The 25,948-nt window shown below is 50.5% G+C and overlaps 1 protein-coding gene and 1 long non-coding RNA gene across 5 annotated transcripts in view; one reads left to right on the forward strand and one right to left on the reverse strand.

The window, feature by feature from the left end:
• Positions 1-4,764: 4,764 nt before the first annotated feature.
• Positions 4,765-13,316, reverse strand: LOC118169364. The gene is made up of 2 exons (XR_004752047.1): positions 12,706-13,316; positions 4,765-8,382 (listed from the first exon to the last, which is right to left on the reverse strand). It is a non-coding gene; the product is annotated as an uncharacterized LOC118169364 (long non-coding RNA).
• WNT11 (Wnt family member 11) overlaps positions 11,311-25,948 on the forward strand; it is a 28,240-nt gene continuing 13,602 nt past the window's right edge. For 2 of the 4 annotated variants that reach the window (XM_035330609.1, XM_035330632.1), the window contains exons 1-3: positions 11,653-11,943; positions 14,898-15,113; positions 24,210-24,445. In XM_035330609.1, coding sequence (XP_035186500.1) covers positions 15,031-15,113; positions 24,210-24,445 — 319 coding nt within the window. In that variant the 5' untranslated portion in view covers positions 11,653-11,943; positions 14,898-15,030. Of the gene's footprint in view, positions 11,420-11,652; positions 11,944-14,272; positions 14,733-14,897; positions 15,114-24,209; positions 24,446-25,948 lie in introns of those variants that run through there. The other 2 variants (XM_035330619.1, XM_035330628.1) reach the window with 2 other exon arrangements.

Here is a 25,948-nt window from a genome sequence, read left to right on the forward strand (position 1 = left end):
TTTTTTTTTTTTTTTTTTTTTTTTGTTTTTTTTTTTTTTGTGTGTGTTCATTTTCATTCTTCTCCTTTTCACTCTCTTTTCTCTCTCTCCTTCCTTCCATCTGTCCTTCCCCCCTTCCTTCCTTTTTTCTCCCTCCCTTTCCTTCTGTATTGACAGCTACTCTGTCACTCCAACAAGGAAACAGCTACATTGACAAAAGTCAATGGTATTAGAAGGAGAAAAGAGCTGATAATAAATAGGAAGATGCAATATTTGTTTGTTTGTTTGTTTGTTTGCTGGTACAGCCGTGGTGAGAACTGCACCTCTACCCAACTTGACCCCACTGATAAATGAGATGGATCCCTAAAACCAGACATCACAGATGCTAAAGGTTTTGGACTCTTCTGTGCTGTTTTTCAAACCCAGAGATCAAAATTTAATCCTGCAGTGCCGGTGATGATGCTGGCCTGAAATGGCAAAGGCTTATTGAAATCCCCTGCAGAACAGTGTTTGGTAGGGACTGTACTGTCCGTCAGAGAATAACTGAAGAGTTTGGGTTGGAAGGGACCTCAAGGATCATTTAATTCCAAGCCCCTGCCATGGTCAGGGCCCCCTGCCCCCAGCCCAGGCTGCCCCCAGCCCCACACAGCCTGGCCTTGGGCACTGCCAGGGCTGGGGCACCCCCAGCTCCTCTGGGCAGCCTGGGCCAGGGCCTCAGTGCCCTCCGAGGGAAGAATTTCTTCCCAAGGCCTCCCCGAAGCCTCCCCCCTGCCAGGCTCCAGCCGGTGCCCCTCGTCCTGTCCCCCCAGCCCTGACCAAGAGTCCCTCCCCAGCTTTCCTGCCCCCCCTGCAGGCCCTGGCAGGCCGCTGGCAGCTCTCCCCGGGGCCTTCTCTTCCCCAGGCCCACCACCCCCAGCCCTCTCAGCCTGGCCCCACAGCAGAGCTGATCCAGACCTGCACTGAAATACAGCAGCTCCCAGCCGAAATATTGGCTCTAAGCTCAGCCCCAAGGCTCTCAAATGCCCTTTGGAGCATCCCCTCTCCCTCCACTGTCTATGCAAGACCCAAAAGATCTCAGAAAATGGCTGTAAGTGCTTAAAAACAGCTGGGGTGAATTACCCCCCTCCCTTTACCATCCCCTAGGGTCTGTCCCAAGGAGTTGGAATCCAGGTGGAAAGGCCGAGGAGAGAAACAGGGGCATGGGGTGAAATCACCAAATTGCTCAGCAGTGGTAAACTCCAACAAGACTTTATGTTTCACCTCCAAAAAGTAAAAACAAACAACAACAAAACACCAAAATTAAAACCAAACCCCAGCCCTTTCTGGGGTTTTATTCGTTTGTTTTCCGTCTGGGAAGAATCACAGCAGTGGGGTGCGAAGGATGTGAAGGATCAGGCCCACGTTGTTACCCGAGGAGCCATAGGTGCACTTACGGCCTCTCTGATCCTGGGATGTGTTTGCAGCACAAGCAGCGATTAAAAGCCACGGTTTATTTATAAACCATGAAAAATTAACATGGAACAATAAACACGGAGCCCCACAATGTTGGTTTCACAGTCTCCATCCAGAGCAAAGCCTTGCTTTAATAGTGCCTTCACGTATCTTCAGTGGGTAACGTTTACTTAATTCCTCATTGTTAAAAACCCCAGAGGAAGAATAGGCTTGTCCTAGCCCCTTTTGGACCGCAGTTCTGAGCTATTATTAATCTGTCATGTCAGCATATTTTATTAATACCGTTTTCCTGCGGACGATAGGTAGAATGCACCATAAGTCACTTACCATCTGCGGTGTAAGTGTGTTGTAAAGTATCTTTCTTCCACAGCTTATTGCTTTGATAGATTAGGGGTTTGTACAGCCGTGATACCTCATCCCATCAATTTTAGGCTCTCAAGAGAGCCCTCGCGGCCGAGGTATCTGCTCACCGCAAAAGCCTTCAGCGGCATCATCCTCACCATGCCCCCACAGGCCAGGAAAGCAGTATTACACCCGCTTTCCAGATGAGGAACTCATGGCCAAGCTGCATTGCTTTAATTAAGAGCATTTTTTTTCCTTCTGCTCCGTCCCTGTGCAGTGGGGAGAGATAAGCAGGTCTAGAAGGGAGCAGACTTGTGGAGCTGGGACTGGAAGCTTTGCATTTGGTGCCCTCCAGCATCCCAGCCATGGAGCAGCGTCCATGGGAGGAAAGCTCACCCACCGCTTCACAGCATTTTAGCTGCATTTACAAGCTAGGTGCCGCTGTGTAAAGAATTATGTCAGGATAAAAAAGGAGGAGGAGAGAGGCACCACAATGGAAAATCATTTTACAGCCTAGAGGAGACATCTGAAGAAGGTGAGCTGAACTGGAAGAGTGCTAGCCCCACCCCACCATAACTACAAGATATGATTATCATTGCATTTTTTTTTTTTTTAAATTACATAGATCAGGAATTTGTGAGTATCATAAATTCCATTCCACATTCCCTGATGCAATACATCCTGCTAGCTGGTGTTTTTTCCCCCCAGGTAAGCCCCTGTCCATGGCACAGCTGTGTCTATGCCATGCTCAGCTCTATTGAGTCCTCGCCTTGGTTACTCATTGAGGACACGACTGCAGAGCTGGTAGTAAAATTGATCCACTGAATGGAAGAGTTTTGGCCTAGGAACCAGATATTGGTGGGCTGGAGCTGCTGAAAAAACACCTGAAACGATGTGATCTTCCTGGGAAAACTCAGCCCTTTGGAAGAGGGCTTCAAAGATTTGTATATACTATATAAAACATGGAGCAAGGGGGAAAAGATGCCTTTTAGTGACGTATGTCTAACAAAACAGAATGAGTGTAGGCTTTGAATAAAAACATATTTAAAATGTGTTAGACGATTCCTTGTGAAGAACTCAGGAACAGACAGTTCAAATGGGAGACACCTGTGAGGATGGAGAGCAAAAATGTCAGTAAAAGGAATAAAGTGTATCAGCCATAATCTGTAGTCCAGGAGATGCAGAAGAGACCATTGCAGGTTAGATGTGGCATTGTCTGGCTGGATTTTCCCCTTGTTGTTGTCCCCAAACTAAAGTGAACCATCCCTACTTGCTGCCCTTGAGGACTCATCTCCCACACCTTGATGTGCTCAGCCCCCCCGAAGCTCTCCTCTGTGTGAAAGGAATTCAGCACACTCAGAGTTAAATCAGATTTGCTATCCAACCAAGACCTGGCAGCTGAATTTCAGCCCAGCACAAGCTTTTATGATCAAATTGTAGACCCCAGGAAAAGAAAAGAAAAGAAAAAAAAAAAAAAAAAAAAAAGTCAGTCTGAGGTTTATAATGGAAATCATGACAGAGCCATGATTGTAGTAGCAGGAACAGCATCATTGTAACATGGTCATAAACTGGTGCCATCCCATGGGGAACTATAAAAGGGAAAAAAAAAGCATCCGAAGTGCCCTTGGTATTCCCAAAATGTTTGAGGACGTAGGTGCCATGACTGGGTGGGAAAAGGGCTTTTTGCCAAGGCAAACTTTGAAGGATGAAACCCCCTCAGCCCCGTGGTGTCTCCGCAGCCCTGTGTCGAGGGAGGCGAGCTGCTAAGGGAGCCTCTCCATGAGGGGCTTAGCACTGCATGTTCGGTGGATCTATGGTTTCTGCATCAAAGCTGGAACAAGAAGCTCTGCTTGGGTCAGCTCTCCAGCTCTTCATGCCCTCGAGATGGGGAAAATTAAACATATCCATTTCCAGGATGGATGGCACCAGCTCCACATGGATAAGCCCCAATTATATGAGGCAAAGCGATTCTGGATGCAGTGGTATTTCACCGTGGAGGTCTAACGAGGTAGAGGCGCTGCCTTTTCCAACATTTAAGTAGAAAAAAAATATAATATAAAGCTTCTGGATCTCATCTTTATTATTATCTGGCCATAAAGGGAGGGAAAGCATTTGTGAGCTGCTTGCAAATCCCAGCTTCTGAACTCCTGTTCTACATCCTGGTTTTGCAAGAAGTTTGGTCCATCCCCTCTAGTACCTCTTAAAACCATGGAGCAGAAATTACATTTTGGCTCTGGCAGAAAGTGAAAGCCGAGAATGATACAATAAAAAAACAATGGCCACATTTTATTGCCTTGCTCACCCATGGTTTCTTGAGCATGACTTATGGAAGCTTTGATTTACGCTGGTGCAAGCTTTATCTGCTGCTGTCTTGGCCAGCTCATTCTTAATACTGAGACCTGTGGGCCTCTCCCGCCTTTCTTGGTTAAATAAATTAAAGCAAATATAAACGTTAATGGAAGCCACTTTATTTATGGCTGGAGTTGAACACTGTCTCTTGCACCATGGGTCCAATCCAAAACCCATTAATCCAAAGCCTACTGACACCCCTGCATCAAGCCCTATCTTTTGTGCTTTTCCTCCTCGTGACAAAAGGGGCAGCTAAAAAAAAAAAAGTAATTTTCGACGAGATTGCGTTATCCTGCCAAAGCCATTTTGCACAAAACGTTCAACCCTTGGCACCTCTGGGGAGGCAGAGCACTGGGGATATTTTAGTGGCTGTTGTTTGAAGGCTGAAGATATTCCTCCCGCAGCGAGGCCTCCCCCCTCTCCTCTCCATGCCAGCCGTCCCAGCCTCTATCTATCTCCTTGGGAAATGTTTTGCCATGCATCAGCCGCTCTTTGTGGCCAAAAACTCTTTTGGCTCCTCTGTAGGATAGAGAACCTACTTGCAGCTCTTCAGACACTTTCTCAGATTGTTCCGTGCCAGACCTTTATTTTTTGTCTTGGCTGGATGGAGAGATCTTTCTGCTGTATTTTTTTTTTTTTATTACTGTTATTATTTTAATATTATTGTTTATTTAGAGATGCTTTCTGTCACATGTACTTGGCTAACTGCTGCCTTGCCAGTGCAATGTCTGCCTTAATGCAAGCTGCTATGCTCCTTCCCCTTACCCCTATATTTCACCTTGCCCAATTCCCAAAATAAAACCACACAAAAGCAAGTAAAGGGAGCAAGATTAAAAGAAAGGGACAATACAAAGGAAAAAAGTAGACTAATACGGGAGCTGTCCTGCAGAGTATTAGGATGAGTCAGTAAATGAAGCTGTTGTGTTTTCAAATGGGAATAGCAAGTTCGGGGTTATTCTCGTAGCGTAACATTTTAATGTTATTGCCACCATGGGACGGATGAGAGGAGCAACAAGAAGGATGATCAGCTCCCCAGTGATTATGAATTATTATAGTTCACCGAGGCTCTGGCTCTTCAAGTCTGATCATTCCTGTTGATATTAATAGAGGTTTTCCACTGAGTTGTGTGGGGTCTGGATGCAGAGGCTGAAAATCAAGAAGAAAGTTTTTGGTCAGACCTCTAGCATGGAGCAGACCACGGAATCTCCCCAAAATGATTATGGCAGCAAGCCCCCAACTTCTATGTTGTTATCCAAGGCTCTGTGGGCTCAAGGAGGTGGCAATCGAACAGATCATGGTCATTCAAGGAGGCATAATGCTTTCTATCTGCTATTGTCGGCATTTAAAAATAAGGCATACCATTTACATTGCATCGCTGGCATTTGGGAGCCCTGTGTTTCTTTGATGAAAGGGCTGGCAGCAGCTTGGTGAACGTCTCAGGTTCCAGAAAGTGCCATGAAATCTCCTAAGACTCATCTCGCAGAGTTTGGTGAGGACCAGGGATGGAGACAGGATGAGAAGAGGGGATTTTACACGGTGTCTTCAGACATTTGTGGCTGGTCTGTGAGAAAAGCCTGCCGTTATTTTCCCTTCTTTCTCCATGCACATCAACAACAGTGGGCTGTGGGGATGCGCCCAGGCAGGGCAGATCAGACAAGTCCCCATTTCCCTTCCTCCTCATCTCATGGACTTAATTAACTTAATCTTAACTCACCTTAATGAACTGCCTGCAATCACCATGCCAAGCCCTTGTCTTTCTGAGCAGAGTGATGTATGGCTTCCAAATCCGGCATTTTGCTGAGGACAGAATGAGCTTCGTGAATATTTACACTCCAAATAAATCCAATTAAAACAGTTTCACAAATATTTGTAGATTTCATGCAATTAAGTGGCCAAGCTGATAGGCAATGCCCTGTGTTTTCCAAGAGCAGGATGGCATCCTAGTGATAGTGTAGCAGTGCTATGAGGAGGCAAAAGGAGCAAATGCCTGCCTGGGTTTACAAGCCACCCCATAATTTACCCCTGGTAGGGTTCTAGGTTAAAAATAAAGTAACCCAGTGCCCCGAATCCGTATGACATCTTCGGAAATGCTATACCTTGCTCAGCACCTATTTCGTAATCACTGCATGAAAATCATAACTGAAATCGTAATTTCATTTTGGCACACGATGCAGCTGACGCCGAGGTCCTTGTCCACGGGCTCAGGCTGTTACAAACCTTATCGTGACATCATGGGTGAATGTAAACTGCAGTATTCGGTTTCGCTAAAGTAAAACAACGGTCGGACAAGTTGTTTAGAGAGGCGTGCGTGTCTGCGTGGGGACACACACAGAGGGGAGATGAATGGACGCTCTGCAGGGCCACTCGCTTGGAAGGCTTCCATCGCGGACGAGGAAGCAAACCCCACAGTCGGGTGTTTGGAGGTGAACAGAAATCCCGACTGAGCTGTCAAGGTGGGAGCAGACAGAGAGCACACCACCCCACTCAGGAAAAAAAAAAAAATAAAAATCGCTCCTGTCAACAAAAAGGACTCATCTGCAATATTTCCCAGGCTGGTTTAGATAACAATGGAACAACAAGCCTGCGTGTTTCTGGGGAAGGTTTTCAGAGCATCCCCTTGAAGACCGTTCCTTAGTAAAACTGCCTGCTGGAAGAGAAGATGCTGCAAGCCACGGACCTTAAAGATTTTAAAGAAAATCAGACCAGGTTTTTAGAAGCTGATCTGGCAGCATTGTGAGTGGATGAGCATCTCCTGGTGCCTATATCTGTGATAGGTCTTTAGAAAAAAACCTTTAGGGTTCCCTACTCCTGGGAAACCATTCCTATTTCTGGACAGGGTAATCTGGCCCTAATGCTGCTGTGCTTGAGAGGTCCCGAAACCAGCAGTGTTAGAGCAAAACCTGGCACAGCTCTGTCCCGGTCCACGCATCCCATCACAGTCGGAATTAGTTTGGGGATCAGGGACTGGGTTAAAAATGGCCAGAAATAGGGATGTCTAACAAACGTCTTGCTCTCAGATGAGGTGTTTTTACTCTCAGCCAGCATTCACAAAGCTGGGATCATAACAGGAGATGTTCCCCCGAACATTTCGCAATATCCCTCCTATTCCATAAAGGTTTTGGGGACATTTTATCTTTTCCAGGTGGTCTCCATCTCTCCGCTTTTTCAAGGCCCTGCTATTAATTACGGCTCCACCATTAAGACCCCTGCAAGGAGGACTCCAGCTCCCGTCTGCAGCAAGGGAGGGGTTACTGGACTTCTTCGTAGGGAAGAGAAAGCATCACCCCACCCTGAAGGGATCATTCTGTGCTGGAGAGAGGAGCTGACAGCTGGTTTTTATTAGGATGGAGGCCTTAAAAGGCAGCGTTGGGGTAGGGGTGGGACCTTGGGTCCTTGCTCTGCTCATTCCACGGGCTGTGGAGGTCAGGCTTGCTCGGTTTTTGGCCACATGGCACAGGAGTCGAGAGGCTCTGCTTTGGTTTTCTTCTGGCTGGTGATGGGAGAGAAGAGCTGGCCCCTGCCGAGGCTCCAGCTGGGCACTCCTGCAGTGCAGGCGATGATGCTAAAGGCAAGGTGAGGGAGAGAAACCCCACTGAAAGGGGGGCAGAAGGAGATGTGGCTCTGAATCCAGCCCCTTAACAGGCAGGTACACGGGATGTCAGTGCCCCAAAATCTCTGTTATTTAAGGGCAGGGTAGGGGGAGAAAAGAGGCAGAAGAAAGCAGAGCTGTGAGGCTGCAGGCTTGCATACCACTGTGATCTTCTGCAAGATGTCTGGCGGGGGTAAAATCTCATGTTGCTGCAATCTTACAGCCTTACAGGGCTGGCCATGCGTGCCAGAGGGAGGACAAGTGGTGGCCTCGTCCCCTTTTAAACCTGTCCTTGCTAGGGGAGTTTGCACATAGCCTCTGTAAGTTGTAGCTGCTGTCATTTGGGCACTGCTAGGAGAGCCACCGAGCTTTTGTGCCACTCTTTTTGGGACGGAAATCTGTTTTCTGTTACTCACTTAACAGCCAGGCACTTCTCCCTGGATGCAGTAAGGCCAGGAAGGGACGTATCCAGTCTTGTACCGATGTATTTGGTACAAGAGGAGTATCAACTTTGGCTATTTGGCAGCCTAGGGGGGAACAATCCCCACGTATTTACCTTGGTCTTTTAATTTGGAGGAACCTCAGTCGCTGAGCCCTTACTTCCATAGATGTTCCTGCTTTCAAGCATTTTGCAGCAGATTCGAGCATCAAATGGTCTGTGTTTGTTTTCCCTGTCAGAAGACAAAGAACCTGGGTGAATATTCAAAACCCATACAAGTGCATTCACTTGGATTATTTTAATAGGTAGAAAAGCCTTAAAAAATCTCCGTCAGTGCTTCAAATTGAAACTTAGAGGCACGTTAAAATACTTACGCTGCAGCCTGTGCCTGAAGATGACCAGGGTAATTATTTAAAACGGGGGAATGGCATCCTGTCACAGGGCCTGCTGTCACATGCCTTGGCACCTCCTGGCCACTAGTCCCAGCTAAATAATTAAAAAAAAATAACAATCCGGAACATTTATAAATGGCTCCTTCGACTGTCACATGCGGAACACACACTAATGCTGGGTGAAGTGTTATCCTAACCCCTCTGCGTGTGTGATGGCTTACATAGCTCATTCGTAGCGCGCAGCATCTTGAAACTCGCTGATAAAACCGTAATACCACACCCCACAGTATACATAACCATGTCATGTTAATAAATATTTGCAGAGTGCCACGGCTTGGCACAGCGCTTCGGAGATTTTTAAATGAGGGAGCACCCCCACCCCCCCCCCCCCCCAGCGCCGGGAGAGTTTACACTGGGGTCCTGGTGGTTCTGCACATGTTTAATGTTATCCATGGAGGGGCTTCTCTCTTTGTTGGGGGGAGCGGGAGAAGAAGAGAGGGTGAGAAGACACCCAGAGAGAAACTAATGACAAATGATGCTACCGAAGGCAGCATGGGTGGCATTAGTAACAGAATATGCCTATTTTTTTTTTATTTTTTATTTTTTTTTTCATCTGTGTGGTTGGTTGAGCTCCTCAGCGTCTTAATGGTAGCCCTCAATGTGTGGTTTTGTGTAGTTTGGGGAGGTCTGTAACAGCATTAGGGCTTCTGCAGGGAGTCACCCTGTTAAGTCTGGGGTCAGGGACAGGACCAGCTGCTGGCTGCAGGGACCCTCACTGTGCTGCCTACGGTTGCTTTGAAGACCGACGTCCCCTCGCCATGTCCTCTCCTGGCGCATTCTGCCAGATCTGGGGGGATTCACATCTCAGAGATCCCAAACCTGCTGCAACAGTTGGCCACAAAGCTTAATTTCCTGCCCAACTCCTTTCTGACAGGCTTAAAAATTCCCTTTTACTACCCCAAAACCACTTCTCGAGATTCCCAATGATATGATTTTCCAGACACTTCCTTGAGGCTAATAATTATTTCACTTTGGAAATGCAATCCAGAAAACAGCGTCCCCCTGCCTGCACTTCCAATAACGGGTGGATGCGTCCCTTCCCCACGTTCCCCCATGTCTTTGCAGGCTGCGGTGCCGACGAGGGTTATTTTCTCAATGACCGCTTGCTTCCCATGGGGCTTGTTCCGCTGGCAGTCCTAAAAGCTTCTGGGAAGTCCCAGCTCTGGTTTATTTATGGTTGCACTGGTGGGGCCAGCTCTCTTCCACGAAAATCCCGTGGAAGATGGTGAATCAAGTTGTCTTCTGCGGATGAAGATGGCAATATCTTTCACCCACAATCACGCTAGGAAACCTAATGATTGCTAGACTTTTAAATTTAAGCCTCTTGCTCGACACCCAGATCCTGTCAAATAACCCTCTACATGCACACTGAGGTCCTCCCCACGTCCACTGCACCCCAAAAGTATCCGTGCTTTGCCACCAGACCCCGATGTGTGCGTGAGCAGCAGGAGGCAAAGACCCGCAGTGGTTTAGCAATGACACCCGCGACTCAGCAAAGCACTTAGAGCACAATGTGTCACACAGAGATTAGGAGGAATTAAACACGTGCTGAAAGGTTTTGGCACATCAGAGCCCGGGGGCTTGTCTGGGCAAGACATTGTCTGAGAGTAAAGGTTTGGGGTGGTTTTTAAGTCCCTCAAGTCCCTAAAGCTCTTCCTGAATAACTCCCTATATGCATGTGGTTAGTCTAGAGCACATATCCTACACCATTTATGTATCCTATGTAGCTTTTCTCAGTATTTTTCTGGTTTCTTACTCTTTATCCCACCTTTTGACCTTGTATGTCCTTCTGTCCGCATCGTTCCTTATTCCTGCCTCCACACCGTCATCGTTGGCCACCCAGCTCCCATCACCAATACCTGGGCCACGAAGGTAGGACGTGCCTTGCCGTGCTGGGTTTGCCCAGCAGGCGCCTACTGCAAAAACAGAGGTCTTACAGCTACTGCTGTCTCCCACCTCTGCTCCAATTGCTTAATAACAAGTGCGTTTTTCCCCAAAGACTTTTAAAATTAAGGCAATTTGGAAAAAAAAAAAAAAAAAAAAAAAAAGGCTATTCATGGCGAAACTGGGGCAGCAAGTTGTAGTGCAAGAGATGTTCCAGATAATTTCCCCATGTAAATGAGTCCTCGCTGGAGAGCCCTGATGAAACATGTGAGGAGGAGGAGGAGGAGGAGCTCCTGGGGGACAGTGGGGTGGGAGAAGGTTGGGGAAAGGGGGGTTTCAGGCTCTGGGAATTTGGGATTGTGTGTGCAGGGTTCTTTGCAGTTAACGTAGGAAGAAAGCCCATTAGCGTCTCATCTACATGAACACATTCTTTCCGGTGCAGGGACACACACATAAAAGTTTTATCCCGTATAAATAGCTTTTCCCAAAATAGACCTTAAGGAAATTTACTCTGAGTCTCTTGGTGCTGGGGTAAAAGCACTCGTTCTTTCCTTTCACCTGAAGCCCACGATGAAGCAAAACGACACAGGTACTTTTGCAACCGGTGCCGATTTGTTCACAGGCCAGAGCTGACACAGAAGCCATAAATTCAGACCCATGAGGTCGAGAAGCCAGCCGTGCTTTCTTTTCTCCCCCCCCCCCTTTTTTTTTTGGAGGCACGCAGTCATCAAGCCTCCATCGCTGATACGGGCATGAAAGGAAAAATCAGATCCCGGCATCTGAACTTTCCCCCGATTAAAGACAGATCAAAGCAGAGGAGGTTGTGAAAGCCAGCGGGACTCGGGAGGCAGGACGTGCGCCTGCCGCCGCGCTGAGACTGTCGCGGCGAGATTTCTCAGCCTCGCAGGAGAAGCAAATCCACCTGCCAGCCCCGTGCGTGAAAACTATCTTTGTCCTTCAGTTGGGACGGCAGCCCAGTCATCCTCCGGAGAGGCCACGCTTCCAAGTTTCCGGCTGAAAACACCAGCTAGCCTTTTTCTGTTGCTAATCATTAACCGCTCAATTAAGCAGGAGCGCCCCGCGTGGCCCCCAGACCCTCGGAGGCAGCAGCTCCACCACCGAGGACCCCCGGGGCATCCCCCCCTCCCCGCCGGGGGGAGGGTTCCAGGGGGTTGCCCCCCAAGCCTCCACCCCCCAGCCTCGCGTGGGGGGTGGGTGTGGAGCCCCACGGAGCCTCGCTCGCCCCCCCTGGTCCTTACCCTAGGAGGGATGCGAGGGGCGCACGACGGCGCTCCTGGCCCGAGCCCTTTGTTATGCTAATCCGGGCTGACATCACGCCGCATATCAAAGCCGGGGGGACCGCATATAAGGAGGCTCCGCGGGCGCAGAGGCAGAGGAACCCCCGGCCTCCGCTCTGCCCTGGCCTCTGCAGCGCCCGAGCAAACCCCAGCGCGGAGGTAAGGACCGGGACGGATGGGGGGACGGGCAGCGAGCCGCTGCCGGGACCCCCGGTAAGGGATGGGGCAGTGGACCCCGAAGCCGTGGAGGGGAAGGGGTAGGGGTTGGGGAGAAATAGGGGTGCTGAGGGGTGACTGGGGCGTGTGGGGAGGTGGGGGATTTGGGGTTTGGAGGCTGCAAGGGAGAGGGAGGGGAAAGGGAGATGGGAGACCCAAGGGCTGCAAGGAATGGGGAGACCCGGAGGGTGTGGAGAGACCGGAGACTCGGAGGCTGCAAGGGAGAGGGGAGACCCGAAGACTAAGAGAGCGGAGACCCAGGGGCTGTGATGGAAAGGGGAGACCTGGCAGGGCTAAAAGGGAACGGGGAGATGCAGAAGTTTATAGGGACATCTGAGATCCGGGTGCTGCAAGGGGACGCTCGGGGCTGCAAGCGTGAAGGGAGATGCAAAGGGCTGCAACGGAGAGAGGCGAGCCGGAGGCTGCAGGGTCGCAGGGACCCCCGGGGGCTGCAAGGGAGACGGGAGATGCAGAGGGTTAAAAAGCGAGGGGGGAGAGCCGGGAGCTACAGGGAGAGGGGAAGCCGCACGGAGAGGGGAGATCTGGGGGTTGCAACAGCCCCACAGCCCCTGCTCCCTCCTCCTGCTCCCCATCCCCAGTGCAGGTCGTGCGGGGATGCAGCGCCCTTAAGAAGGAGCGGGGGCAGGTGGGTGTCTTTCCTGCTTGGCTGGGGAAGTTGGAAGAAAAGGTGGGATGGATACTCACAGACGTACGTGCAGCTCACATTGCCTATTCCCATCCCGGCACGGGGCTCTCGGAGGTGTCAGATGGGAGCGATTTCTGCGTGCAGGGAAGGTTTTCTGCACGCAGGAGCGGGGCTGGCTGCAAACAGCCCTGGGGCGGAGGGAGAAGGGAGCTGAGAGTTAAAACCCGCGCTGGTTTGGGGGGTCCGCAGGCCACTCGCTGCTGGTTTGATCAGTGACCCAGAGCTCTCCAGAGCTGTAAACATCACGTCTGCCCCGACGAGTCTCCCTCCTTCCCTCCCCTTGCAAATTCCTCTCGCAAACGTAACCTGTGCTGGAGCGAGTGGAAAAAGGAGTTATTGCCTCCCCAAATAACAGGGGCGCGATCGTCGGCCAAACTTGCGGCTCTTGGGGTGGGGGGTAGATAATTTCCATTCCTTCCTGGAAAAAAAAATAAAAATACTTTTTTTTTTTTTTTTTTTTTTTTTTTGCAAGGCAGGGACCTGTGATGTTGGCTGGTCAGGGCTAGTGAGACCATCTGAGACGTTTTACACCCGCCTCTGCGCTGCTCAGCAATTCAAGGGAGGGAGATAAGGGGTCTGAAATATCTAAATGGACACTAAAAGACATGGGCAGGATTAAGGGCTGAAGGTTTCCAGTGTGCTCGCGGAGCAGGCGGAGGGTGGGGGGAAGCAAAGTGCTTCCAGAAATGAAAAGACAGAGAAATACCCAGAACCGAGCAGTGTGGCTGGATGCTTTTGGGAGCACATCAAGGGACACCTCGACCCCAAACCCGAGCGGGCATTAAAGAAAAACAGCCCGTGGCGCTGAAATCCCACCTCCCTTGTAGTCAGCTGAGTTCTCTCTTGGACTTCAAGGGAGCCGGGAACTTGCCCCTAGAGGTTATTAAAATCCTTTGTAATAACAGCACTTCTCTGGTAACCCTTTCCACCAGGCGCTGGGGTTGTGATAGCCCAAGAGCAGCCTGAATGGAAAAACACACTGCAGATGGCAGAGAAAACACCCAGGAATATTCCTTTCCCTGCTCCCCAGTTGCTCCCCGAAGGGGGCATCAAGGCAGAAAGGGACAAATTTGGAGCTGGGGTTCAGGTGGGTTGTGTTTTCCCCAGGCTAAGAGGTGGCAAAAGGGTTCCCAAAGTGATGCTGATGGCTCCAGACATTCCCCATCCCATCCCAAATCCCTGCCGAGGGGTGTCGGGGGAGACCCGGACACAGCTTGGGGATGCTGGGGAGCCCCTGGTGGGGGTGCAATGTGGCAGGCAGGTTTTCCTGCTTGTTTTACTCTCGGCTTGCTCATGGGGTGGGCTTCACGTTGGGAAACCACCGCAAAGACCACAAAGAACAGCCCGGAGCGGTGTCTGAAGAGGATAAGTGAAGGGAAACCCATTTACTGCTATTAATGCCGCTGCCAAAGCAAGGCGTGCCCCGGAGACAGAGAGGACCCCTCTAAGAGTTTGAGTCCCACACCTGGTTTGTTTATTTGTTTGGGGTGAAGAAGGAAAAGGTGGGGGGGATTTGGGGAGGGCTTTTGTCTCCTCCTGGCTGCTCCCCAGAGGCGGCAGTGGGGTTGCATGTTTACCAAGCCGCAGCTCCAGGTGCCCGAGGACTTGGAAGAAGTGAGAGGCAGAGTTAATGAGGTGAGAAGGAAAGCAGAAGGGAAAGAGCAAAACACATTTTGTTGTAACAGATCAGCCCGAAACATCTGCAGGGCACGGGCACCTGCGTTAACGGGGAAGTGCAGTTTTTCTAATTCGTCTCCTCTGCAGAAAAAAAGGGGGAAAAACACTCCGGAGAGAAGGAAGGGAGAAATGAAGAGCTGAAGATTCAGGCTCACCTAAAAGATTTATCTTTTTTTTTTTCTTCTTCTTCTTATTCACGAGCACTTGAAACCTTTTGGAGAGGGGGGGGAAAAAAAAGTGAAACAGCGCACGAAGCCTTGCCATACGCAGGGTTAAATGGAAACACACAATCAGACCATAACTCGGTGTAATTCAAGCCATACGTTTTGTCTGTCTGTTGACTCGCAAGGTTGTATCAAGGCTTGGCGAGGGAGGGGACTCGGAGGGGATAATCCAAACTTCTCCGTGATTCATAAACCACTCCTTTGCAATTTGGATAATAGATCCCTCTTTAGCGGTGACTCGCTAAGCTTCCGAGCTAACCAGAGCCCGTGCTCTCTGTCTCTCCTTTCAGGTTGTGCATCTCCAAGCAGGGGCGAGACCCGCACTGAAGGAAATACGCCGCGCAGAAAATTCGCAAGACTCCCCTTTTTTTTTTCCCTCGGAGAAGCTGATTTCCTTCTGAAAGTGGGAGACGGTGGGGGAAAATGAAGCCGAGCCCGCAGTTTTTGTTAGCTGGTTTTCTGTCTTTGGTTCTGCAGACGGGGATTTGCTCTGGGATAAAATGGATGTAAGTACCTGGCTATGTCTCAGTGTTTTTAGAAGTAGTCCTTGCTGCTCTGTTACCCGGGTTTGCAGCCCTCGGTGCTGCTCGAGGCAGGCTGTAAAGCCATTTAAAGAGCAGAGAGCGCTGCATTTATCTGGCATTCATTGATTGCAAGGGTGTGTACTGGGGGTTCGTGCTAACAATAAGTCCCAATCTTTCCAAAAGATGCATGGTTTGGGGTTGCTTTTCCTTCTCCTCACTGCTCCCAAAAGAAGGCAGGCACTTGAATGCTCGCATCAGCCACTTAATGAAGTTCCTAGCCTCAGCTCCTGTCACGCTGGGAAAGCCTCCCACCGGGACCGCTGGTCGTGCTGAGTAGGAGCTGAGAGCAGGAGGGAGGGCAGCTGAGATAATGCCGCCTATCTGCAGCCATAGGGGATGCTTGACAGATAACATGTTTTCTTTGTGGACCTTTTAACCTTTGGGTTTGGTGATGGGTGTTAAAAACAAAGCGGGGAGGGGTGGGGGGAGAGGAGGGTGAAGGAATACCCGGGAGCGTGGTCAAGTCTGGATCGAGTTTCCTCGGAGGTAGTGTTACTGCAAACAAAGTGAAAACATCGCTATCTCATTTCTTTGCTTAAGCAAGCAATCAATTAGTTGCTTACTGCAACATAAACAAACAAACCCCTCCAGCACCCATCTGGCTTCCCGTCCCGAGGAGCAATCCGTCCTTTTTGCTCTGGTCTGAAGCTGCGCGCAGAGCAAATAGTGGGATGTGAGCGAACCTCAACTGAGCACCTTCCAGTGAAGGCACGCTAAAATGTGACGCCTTTGGAAGAATGAGGGTCTGTCGTGCATGGGATAGCGTGTCTAGGTGAGGATCTTGGGGAGAGCAGTGAAATTAGGACAAAAGTTTCTTACCGTGTTCCTCCTTCCACCACAGACCCCGTGCTGTGTCTAATTCCCATTTTACTGCCCCAATCTTTGCCGCGCGAGGCCCTCCCCATGTCAGCTTTCATAAAGTTGGGGTTTCTCTCTTCTAAATTTGGACACCTGCAACTTCAGCGTCTTGGAGGCAGTGGTTTTGCTGCCCTGCCTGCAGCCGGGGAGAGGACCTTCTAGGTGGCTCCTCACCCAGCCCAGTGATAGAAATCCAACAAGAACATCAGGAGATGCCCTCTGGGGATGACATGGGCTTCGGGGAGCTGGCTGAGATCACACACACCCCGCTTACATGCATAAGGAGAACTGGGGTGAAGCCCTCTATAGGGTGTTTAAATGAACATGGTCAGGTAGGAGGAAAGGTTTCCTACTTTAGGAAACCATTCATGTGCAGACACTGTACTTAGTCCATACTCTAAGGACCACCTTGGAAGCAGAGGGGAGCCAGGATCTGGTTTGTTTTTCACCACCTTTACACCCCGTAGCAGCCACTACAGCCACCCCACACAGCCCAGCTACTTCTTTCTGCCAGCTTCCTCGGGCATTTCGGCTCTCAGCTTTGCTCCTAGCCAGCACCTTGCATAGGGTGGGCATCTCCTCCAAAGCCTGCGAGGCAGGGCTGGGTCTGTAAAGCTATTTTCTGGTGAAAGCATCCTTCCAGCCAGTAAGCGGTGAAGCTGCGAGGGCTCCTTTTGGGGATGGGGCAGCAGTCGGAGGGGGAAAGACGCTGAGGCTGCCACTCCTCCCCTTCCCATCAGACACATCCCCCCTGTTGAAAAGTGAGGAGGGAAGATGAAAGCTGGGATTAAAGCGGCATTCGAAGCACGAACCACATCCAGATGCGCCGCCGGGCTCCCCTCGCACCTGTTTGTAACCTGGCAGAGAGCTGCGCTCCCCATCCCAGGGCGCCTCGTGCAACGGGGACGCTGCCAGCTGGGATTTCACAAAGAAATGTGGCAGTGCTTATTTTTCGTTCTCCTCCCTTCCCCACCCTTGTTTTCCTACGGAGCCACCAGCCAACTTCCCCCCCCCCCCCATCCATCGCTCTCTTTCCAATGCTGCAGCGATGCCAGACGCGGGCTGCTGCCAGCCTTGGGGCTCAGGGACCATCCCTGGAAATAGCGCGGGTGGAATTCTGCTCGTGGACGGAGAGGGGAGAGGATGGTAGGAAGAGGGAAGGATGCACGAGGAGGCGTTGTCGGTCGCGGGCTTGTCCCCGCGCTCTGCCCATCGCGACGTTGTTGTAGGCACGGTGCCAGAAGCGAGCTTCAAAGAGGAATGGGGATGAAGGGGGGAGAAGATAAGGAGGTGGTTGCTGCCAGATGTTTATGGGCCTGGAGAGGGCTGGGGCAGAAAGCCTGGCGGGCCGGGTCTGCAAGTCGGAGGAAGAGGGAGAGACTGATATGAAGGGTGATAGGAAATTCAATTTTGATTCAGCGCGTGATGTAATTGCAGGGGGAGGCGGGGAAGAAAAACACGCTTTTCAGCCATTTAGGACTTTCCTGTAACACGAATATCCCCTGTAAATTAGTAAAAGCGGGGAGAACATAAAATGGAGCTATTTGTTTTATTTTATTTGGCTTATTTTTATGAGCTCTGTGGTCCAGATCCCCAGCTGTTGTAAATCGGCACCGTGCCCTTCCCTGCCGCAGAGGCGCGCTGCGGCCGAGCACCCAGCGCGGTGCGTGGATGCTCAGCGTCCCGAAAACCTGCTCGTGCTGCAGGAGAAAATTCACTTTTCATCTTCTTCCATCCCAGCCCCAGCAGCTGCTGGGGTGTAAAGTCAGGGTATGGACAGATATTTGCAGGACAAGGGCTGGGGAGCTTTCTGATCAGGGTGTATCAGCTTCAAAGTCTCATTTTTTTTTTCACGCTGCTTTTTGCAAACCCACTCCCGTCCTTGACGCAGAGCCTTGCGGTGCTTGGCACTTGTTTGGCATCGCAGCAGCAATCGGTTTCCGTGTGAGATGCCTCGGGGCCAACACGCAGAAACTCCATCACCTCACCCCACCTCCTCTTGCACCCCCTTTAGCCATCCCCGGGGGACTCGGGCTTGGCCAAGCAGGTTGCAGGAGCGACTTGATCGGGGCGTGCTGGAAAACAGATGAGCACTAGAGGGAGCCGCGGCCAGATGCGCACGCTTGCAGATTTTGCAGCACCGGGGCATGGAGAGGATTTTTCCAAGGCGCTTTTGCCTGCTGGGGGTGGCATCTGCTCGCCTGGGTGCTGAGGCACGGGGTGGACAGTCTTTCTGGGTTGAGGGTCACCCTCGGTGCAAGAGGGGCTGCAAATAAGGTGAACACAGTGAGGGGTTTTTGCACGGTTTGCTTTGTTTTCCTTCTTTTCCTGCAAATTCAGCCCGTGAGAGTGAGCTGTGGCACCAGGAATGCCATCATTAGGTGTTGTTTGGCCACTTTGGGAAGACCCTCGGTCCCTTCTGGACATGTCCCATGCCCTCTGGACCATATGAGCACCCTTCCCAGAAACGAGGAGAGTTTTGCAGCAGTGACAGCTGCCCAAATCATAGGATCCTGGAGTGGCTGGTGGTGTCGGGCAGCTGCGGGTCCCTGTGGTGCCAGCCCTGCTCCAGCAGGGCCACCCCGAGCAGGGGGCCCAGCCCCACGTCCAGGCGGCTGCTGGAGATCCCCAAGGAGGAGCCCCCAGCCCCTCTCTGGGCAGCCTGTGCCAGGGCTCCGGCACCCGCCCAGCCCAGCAGTGCTTCCTGAGGGGCAGAGGGCACCTCCCACGCTCCATTTCCAATTCCCATGGTTCAAACATAGCCCTTCAGGACCAAAAGGCGGTGAGCCTGACATTTCCCCCATCTCACTGACCTCAAGCACGCCTGCTGCACCAAGACCTTCCCGGAGCCAGCAGCGTGCTCCCTCCACTTTCAAGAAGCCGGGGCGAAAATGGAAAGATTTTGTCCTTCCCAGCAGCGCCTGCTTCTCTACTTTGGCCGGGGAGGGGGCCGGGACTGCGGGGCACGGGCGCCAGCGAGGAGCCGTCTGCCTGGCAAGGGGGCTGCTAGATGAGCTGCCGTGAAAGGACTGCAGGACGGGGACGGCGGGAGGGGAGCGGGCTGGGGGCGAGGGGGGGCTGCTTTGAAGTTCGCTCTTCGCTCCGTAGGCAGCTCGGGAAAACTTGACAAAGCTCCACGGCCTTTCTCCGGTGGCAGGGCAGCCAACTCACCGCTGGCATCGACTTCAGTCGAGCTTGGGCTGGAAGTCAATGGCCTTGTGCCCACTACTGCCAGCGCTGGATTTGGCACCGTATCTGAAAGCAACTCTTATTTTAAGCTTTTACTTCAGGGATTTTTTCCCCCTCCTCCTCTCCCTCTTCCTCTTCACTTCTTTTTCTCATTCTTTTATTTCTTTTCCTTCTTTACCTTCTTTTCCTTCTTTTACATATTTTCCTACTTTTCTTTCTTTTCTCTCTCCTTTATCTCTTTTCTCTCTTTTCGTTTATTTCTTTCTCTTTTTCTCCCTCTCCTTCTTTTTCTCTTTCTCCCTCTCTCCCTTTCTCCCTCTCTTTCTCTCTTTCTTTATATAAATCCCATTTCTCTGTTTGAGAAGGCTTTGGCTATTTGCTGAACCACTTTGGGACTTGCAGTCCTCAGGACAGGACTGAGGATGCTCCCCTGCATCCTTGGTTCTGCACAAACAGCAGCAGGGCCTGGTGGCAGTGCCACCGTCTGCCTATGGCTACTCAGATGTGGACCCCATAACACGCCTGCCAGCCCTTTCCAGTTGAAAACCTGAGAAAATTAGGCTTCTGCAAATTAAAAACCTTAAATGAAGTCTAGCACACGCAGAAGAGCAATTACTGCCTCTCTTTATTTAAGCTTACCACAAACTTCACTCCCCACAGTGAAGCAATTTTGTCTAAATCTTTTTGTTTCACCCAAATCTCTGGAAAATTGAAGGGTTTAAGAATAAGTGTAAAATTGAGGGTGCCTTCACGGAAAGCAAAGCAGACAATTTGGAGCAGAAGTTCATGGTTTCACCAGTGGTGCCTCTGTGTAGTCTCCTCGGCACAAGGGAGGATGGGGAGATGCTCTCCAGAGAGAGCCCACATCAGAAGGAGAGGAGATCCTTCCACCCTCTAAGGACATTTTAATGGGCACCAATGCTTCACTGCTCAATTCAAGGAATTTCTCTCCCTTTGGACTGACCAGGGGCAGTGTCCTATATAGAGTTGTCCTTGTAAAGCCTCATATATGGCTTTCATTGATGTCTGCTCAGAGCTGAAGGTCCATCTCCCAAGCTGCTGCTCCTATGAATAGTCTTCTCATGCAGCCCAGATCTGCAGGACCGGGTCTATACTTCTCAGAGGACCTAACACTGTAGAGCATTCATGTTTCCAAATGAATTTATTAACTGCCTGAGATAATTAAAAGAGTAAACGAAAGTCATGATCCATCCATGCATCATATTTCCTCTGTAATTACGTTTATGGTTTTCTGTCAGTATCCATAACTTCAATTGAAAGCCCTGCTATGCTATATATAAAGCAGGAGATGTTTGGTTTGGAGCCTGTTTATTTAAAGGGATGGGTCAAATGTGTATATATTTATATATATATATATATATATAAGAAAAAACAACCACCCCTCAGTTGTCCTCACCATTTGGAGAATGAGGGATGGGGCAGGAGATGTAAAATCCCTCTATGCTGCTTCTCGGATGACGTGTGGGAGTCCAAACAAAGGTTTTAATCAGGGATTTTTCCCCTAGATTGAGGACTAAAAGGCTGTTGTGCTAACTCTGCCCCTTTATTTGGGCTGCCTGTGCCCCTTTGGCTCCAGTTTCCCTCCCAGGGCTGGGGGAGATGGGGTAGAGACCCACCACCACCACCAAATTTCCTTTCTGCTGCCCACAAATGGGCACCCCAACAATGTCTTTAGCAAGTGGTGAATATCCCCCCACGGTGTTGCCAGAATTTGGGGAGCAGGGAGGGCTGGTGCCTTTCCACGGGGAGGGTTTAAAGCAACAAGGGGATGGGGGGAAGACATTTATGAATGTAGGACAGAGACTGAGCAAACCTGGGCTGTCAGGGCATGGACTAGATGACCTAATAGGCCTCTCACATTCCTAATCTGTGATTTATAAATGCACTTTTCGGTCTCAGCAAGTGACTCCAATAACTGTGAGTTTTCTTTTCCATCCCCATTACCCTTTACTTTTTCCTCCCGACGCTTGGAGATGTTTCCAATTATAGGTTCTCACAAGCAAAGGCATGAAGTTCAGGCCTGGGAGATGTTCAGAAAACACCTTCTTGTGTCGTGCTTTTTTATTCTTGGCGGGCTCCCTGGAGCTCGGCTCATTCGACAAGGAACAGCCACTGCTGCCATTTACCGAATTCTTCCCGAAGGGGCCACCCGACTTCCTTTCCCGACCTTCTGGCAGATCTTTTCCCCTCTTCCATAAAGCAAATTTCTCTCTTGTCGCATTGCAAATCTGTTTCTCCAACGGTGACCATTTCAGGCCTTCTGTAATAACACCGTACTACAGCGATCTCTTTGTACCTCCACAGTTCCCCTTTTTCACACCCAGGGTGAGCTTCAGTCTGAATTCTGCTCTCATCCCCACTCTAAGGTGGTTTTCTTTGTTGCTCCTGCTTTGTCTGTAATGGTGAGAGGCAGGTGCATCAATACAGGCTTCCAGGTCCTTTAAATACACCCAAGACCTCTACACAGGGCTAGCAGATGTGGTGCAGGATCTATCAGACAGATGAATTCTCCTCAAGGGACATCCAGGGCCAGGTGGGACAACCCAAAGCCTCTGCAGCCTCACCGGCACCTCTGATTAGAGCTGCTCCCGATGGTCTGGCCTCTCTCCGAGACCTGGAGCATTCCCCATTCGCCTGAAGCTCAGGCTGTGAAGCCTGCCTCACCCTGCCTGCTTATTTCGCTGCTCGGGCTGCACTCTGCTGGAGTATTTATCATTCTTACTCTATTAGTGGTGAGCTGCTTTGGCCTCTTGCCTGATTTGCATTTCAGCCCATTCCTGAGAGTTGCTGATAGGTTTTCTGGGATAAGTTTTCACAGGTTTCTGGAGCCAAGTGCTATGGGTTGGACTCATCTCACCCATCCCTGTGCTTACACAGTCCAGATGTCTGCATCCGAGCTCAGTGCCTGGGTCCCCCCTATAGCCAGTGCAGAAAAAGGGCTCTTCCAGGGTTTATAATCTTATCCTGCTGTAGCTCTCTGATGAGCATTAGCTAATTACATAGCTAATTACACCCTAGGACCTCTTTATTTCCATGGGCTAAAGAAGGATTCTGGAGGACTAGCATGAAGGCCACACTATGGAGTTTTGCAGTCCCAAGTCTCCTGCCTCTCTGCCTTCAGAGACGTGATATGCCTGAGATCCTTGAACACCCAGGATATCACCAACATATTTTGTCACTCACCACCAGGTCAATCCAGCACCGATTCACATCTACGTGCCTTCTGGAGGTAACCCCCTCCATGCAGGCAATGTTGTCCCTGGTGAGCAAGGGACAGAGATGAACAACAGGGCAAAATTTCTGACAGTTAGATCCTCAGCTCTCTTCTTTCCCTTGCAATTCACTTCTGCTCTCTGTATATTTAATAGACCTATTTAAATACATGTATGATGTATAAGTTTACATTGCTAGCAGAGTGGTGGTTTCCCTTCCAAGTTTGCCACTGATTATCTAGTGCCAGAAATGCCAGATTCCAGCCGCCTGGGAATTTGTCAGCGTAGCCCTGCTCAGCTCTAGCAAGGGTTTGAGCTTTTGCTCACTCAAGGAGGGGTTGGGGTTAGCAGTTATGTGCAGCCCGGGGAATGCTCCAACATACACAGCAGCTGGTTCAAGCCAACCTTGAGGGAGTCGGCGGAACATAGATGTGTTTTCCTGAAAACTGGAGATCAGAGCTAATAACCCCAATCTTGGTTAGGGCTCATTTTTAGCTCCATTTCCATCTCATTTAACTTCTGAAGGACGGGGATGTTACAGCAATAAAGTGAAATATGCCCAGAAATGTGTCTGCTAGTATGCCAAACTAACCAAGATGGCTTAGGATGAAACCGAAAGGCAACACATTTAACAAGGAGAGAAGGAAATATGTGTTAAGGCAGTTGTGTTGCCAGGATCATATGCCAGTTCCTGATGCAGCCAGCTCGAAAGTTGTTTTATGGGAACGAATAACATTTATGACTGCCCTAAGCAGGTCATAAAGATACAAAGAGAGCTACACACCAGGCTTCTGCTGATCTCTCTGGGTGCTTGGGAGAGAAAAGCACAGAATAGTCTGATGCATGGCGCCATTTTTTAAAATTTATTTATTTTAACCTGGAGTGTGAAATGTTAGCAATTGCACCCTAGAACCAGTGGAGTCTATGGGGTATTAATGGTTTCTTCAATGGTAATATGCCTACCGGTTTTAGTAGATCCCTTCTTAGTTTTAATTATGATAGTCTCTTTGCACATATTTGCCTTGTGCTTCAGCACAAAATCTTTGGAGACTAGAGAAACAGGCTTATCTAAGAGCAACAGCAACGCAATTGGTGGAGGCCCTTGGTGTTAACTCTAAGGGAAAGCATCTGCTTTGCGAACTTGGTGGCTTTCCCCTAGGCCTTGCAGAGGATATTCTCCATAATTAATCACATGACATTTAGCATAATCCTTAGAGAGTGTGTGAGACAGATGCTGAATGCAAAACACTGATAATACCAACCTGACTTTTTTTTTTTTTTTTTTTTTTTTTCCCTGAATACCACATTCTTGGAAGACCCAGCTTTCTGTTATCGTGGAACTGAAGGGTCATTTGTCACTCTGTTGGGAGGTCTGTCCTCTTCATTCTTCACCAGAAAAACCTCCCCACAAGGATTTACGCATTTAGTCAACTTGGCATCCACCCCAGGAGCTTTGTTCAGGCTCCTCTAGATGATGGAGAGAAATGCACAGGTTTAGAGGGTGAATCTTCCCACCCATCTTCAACACCTACTTTAGCTGAGATAAATCACTTTTAAAAGTTGCCCACCTCTCTTACCATCTTAAACTAGACACATAATTTGCAGGTAGCTAATATTAGATCAGACAAACGCAGGCCAAAACATTTGCTGTGTCAGAGATACTGGAGAAATTAATACTGACCTGGAGATTAACTTTTTGTGGGTTTTAATGCCTTTTTGCATGTGTTTGTCTCCTCAGAGCTCTGTCCAAGACTCCTTCGGCTTTGGCCCTGAATCAAACCCAGCACTGCAAGCAGCTTGAAGGCCTGGTGGTTTCCCAGGTGCAGCTCTGCCGCAGCAACCTGGAGCTGATGCAGACCATCATCCAGGCGGCCCGGGAAGTGATAAAGACCTGTCGTAAAACTTTCTCAGACATGCGGTGGAACTGCTCATCCATTGAGCTGGCTCCGAACTACCTGCTGGACTTAGAGAGAGGTAAACACCACTGCTGGGCTCAGCCAGGGACATGAGCGAGTAGAGTCGGCCAGCGTGTGTGAATGTGTGCTGGGGAAGGGTCGTGCTGCCAGGGGGACATGGTGTGGTTGTCCTGCTCTCTGAGACCACATTCATCTCTGTGCTGCCAGCTGGGCCCAGGAGCTCCTGAGTCCAAGACCTGGCCTCCCACAGCTCTTAAGGTGCTTGATATCAGTCAGCTTTGCTGGTCTCATTAGAATCACAGAATCATAGACTGCTTTGGGTTGGAAGGGACATTAAGGATCGTCTAATTTCAATGTCCTGCCATGGTCAGGGCCCCCTGCCCCCAGCCCAGGCTGCCCCCAGCCCCACCCTGCCTGGCTTTGGGCACTACTAGGGTTGGGGCACCCCCAGCTCCTCTGGGCAGCCTGGGCCAGGGCCTCAGCGCCCTCCGAGGGAAGAATTTCTTCCCAAGGCCTCCCCGAAGCCTTCCCCCTGCCAGGCTCCAGCCGGTGCCCCTCGTCCTGTCCCCCCAGCCCTGACCAAGAGTCCCTCCCCAGCTTTCCTGCCCCCCCTGCAGGCCCTGGCAGGCCGCTGGCAGCTCTCCCCGGGGCCTTCTCTTCCCCAGGCGCACCACCCCCAGCTCTCTCAGCCTGGCCCCACAGCAGAGCTGCTCCAGCCCCTGAGCATCCTTGCGGCCTCCTCCGGGCCCACTCCAGCAGCTCCGTGTCCTTGTGCTGGGCCCAGAGCTGAACGCAGCGCTGCAGGGGGGGCCTCCTGAGAGCAGAGCCCAGGGGGACAACCCAGGGGGACAATCCCCCAGGGGGACAATCCCCCAGGGGGACAATCCTCTCCCTTGCCCTGCTGGCCGGTCCTCAGGATGCAGCTGACCTGGTCTGCAAGCGTGCACTGCTGGCTCATTAGATTCACATGGGCCCACTTCTCAAGCTTGTCCAGGTCCCCTTGGATGACATCCCTTCTCTCTGTTTTATCAACCACACCACTCAGCTTGGTGTCATCTGCAAATTTACTGAGGGTGCACTCAATCCCACTCTCTGTGTCACTGATAAAATATTAAACAGGACCTGTCCCAAGACATATCCCTGAGGTATACCACTCATCACCAGCCTCTACCTGGGCATGGAGCCGTTGACTACCACTCTCTGGGTGTGGCCTTCAAGCCAACTCCTTATCCACTGAATAGTCCACCCTTCAAATCCATCTCTCTCCAATTTGGAGATTAGGATGTCATGTGGGACCATGTTAAAGGCCTTGCAGAAGTCCAGGTGGATGACATGGGTCAGTTCTCTCATTGACTGATGCAAGTCATTCTATCACAGAAGTCCACCAGATCGGCCAGGCACGATTTGCCCTTGGTGAAGCCGTGCTGGCTGTCTAGGATCACCTCCTTGTCTTGCATGTGCCTTGACATTGGTTCCAGGATCTGTTCCATGATCTTCCCAGGCACAGAGGTGAGGCTCACTGGTTTATAGTTCCCATAAGGGCTGGTCCAGCAAGCATTTG

The sequence above is a fragment of the Oxyura jamaicensis genome, chromosome 1 (assembly GCF_011077185.1).
Source record: "Oxyura jamaicensis isolate SHBP4307 breed ruddy duck chromosome 1, BPBGC_Ojam_1.0, whole genome shotgun sequence".
NCBI classification, from domain to species: Eukaryota; Metazoa; Chordata; class Aves; order Anseriformes; family Anatidae; genus Oxyura; species Oxyura jamaicensis.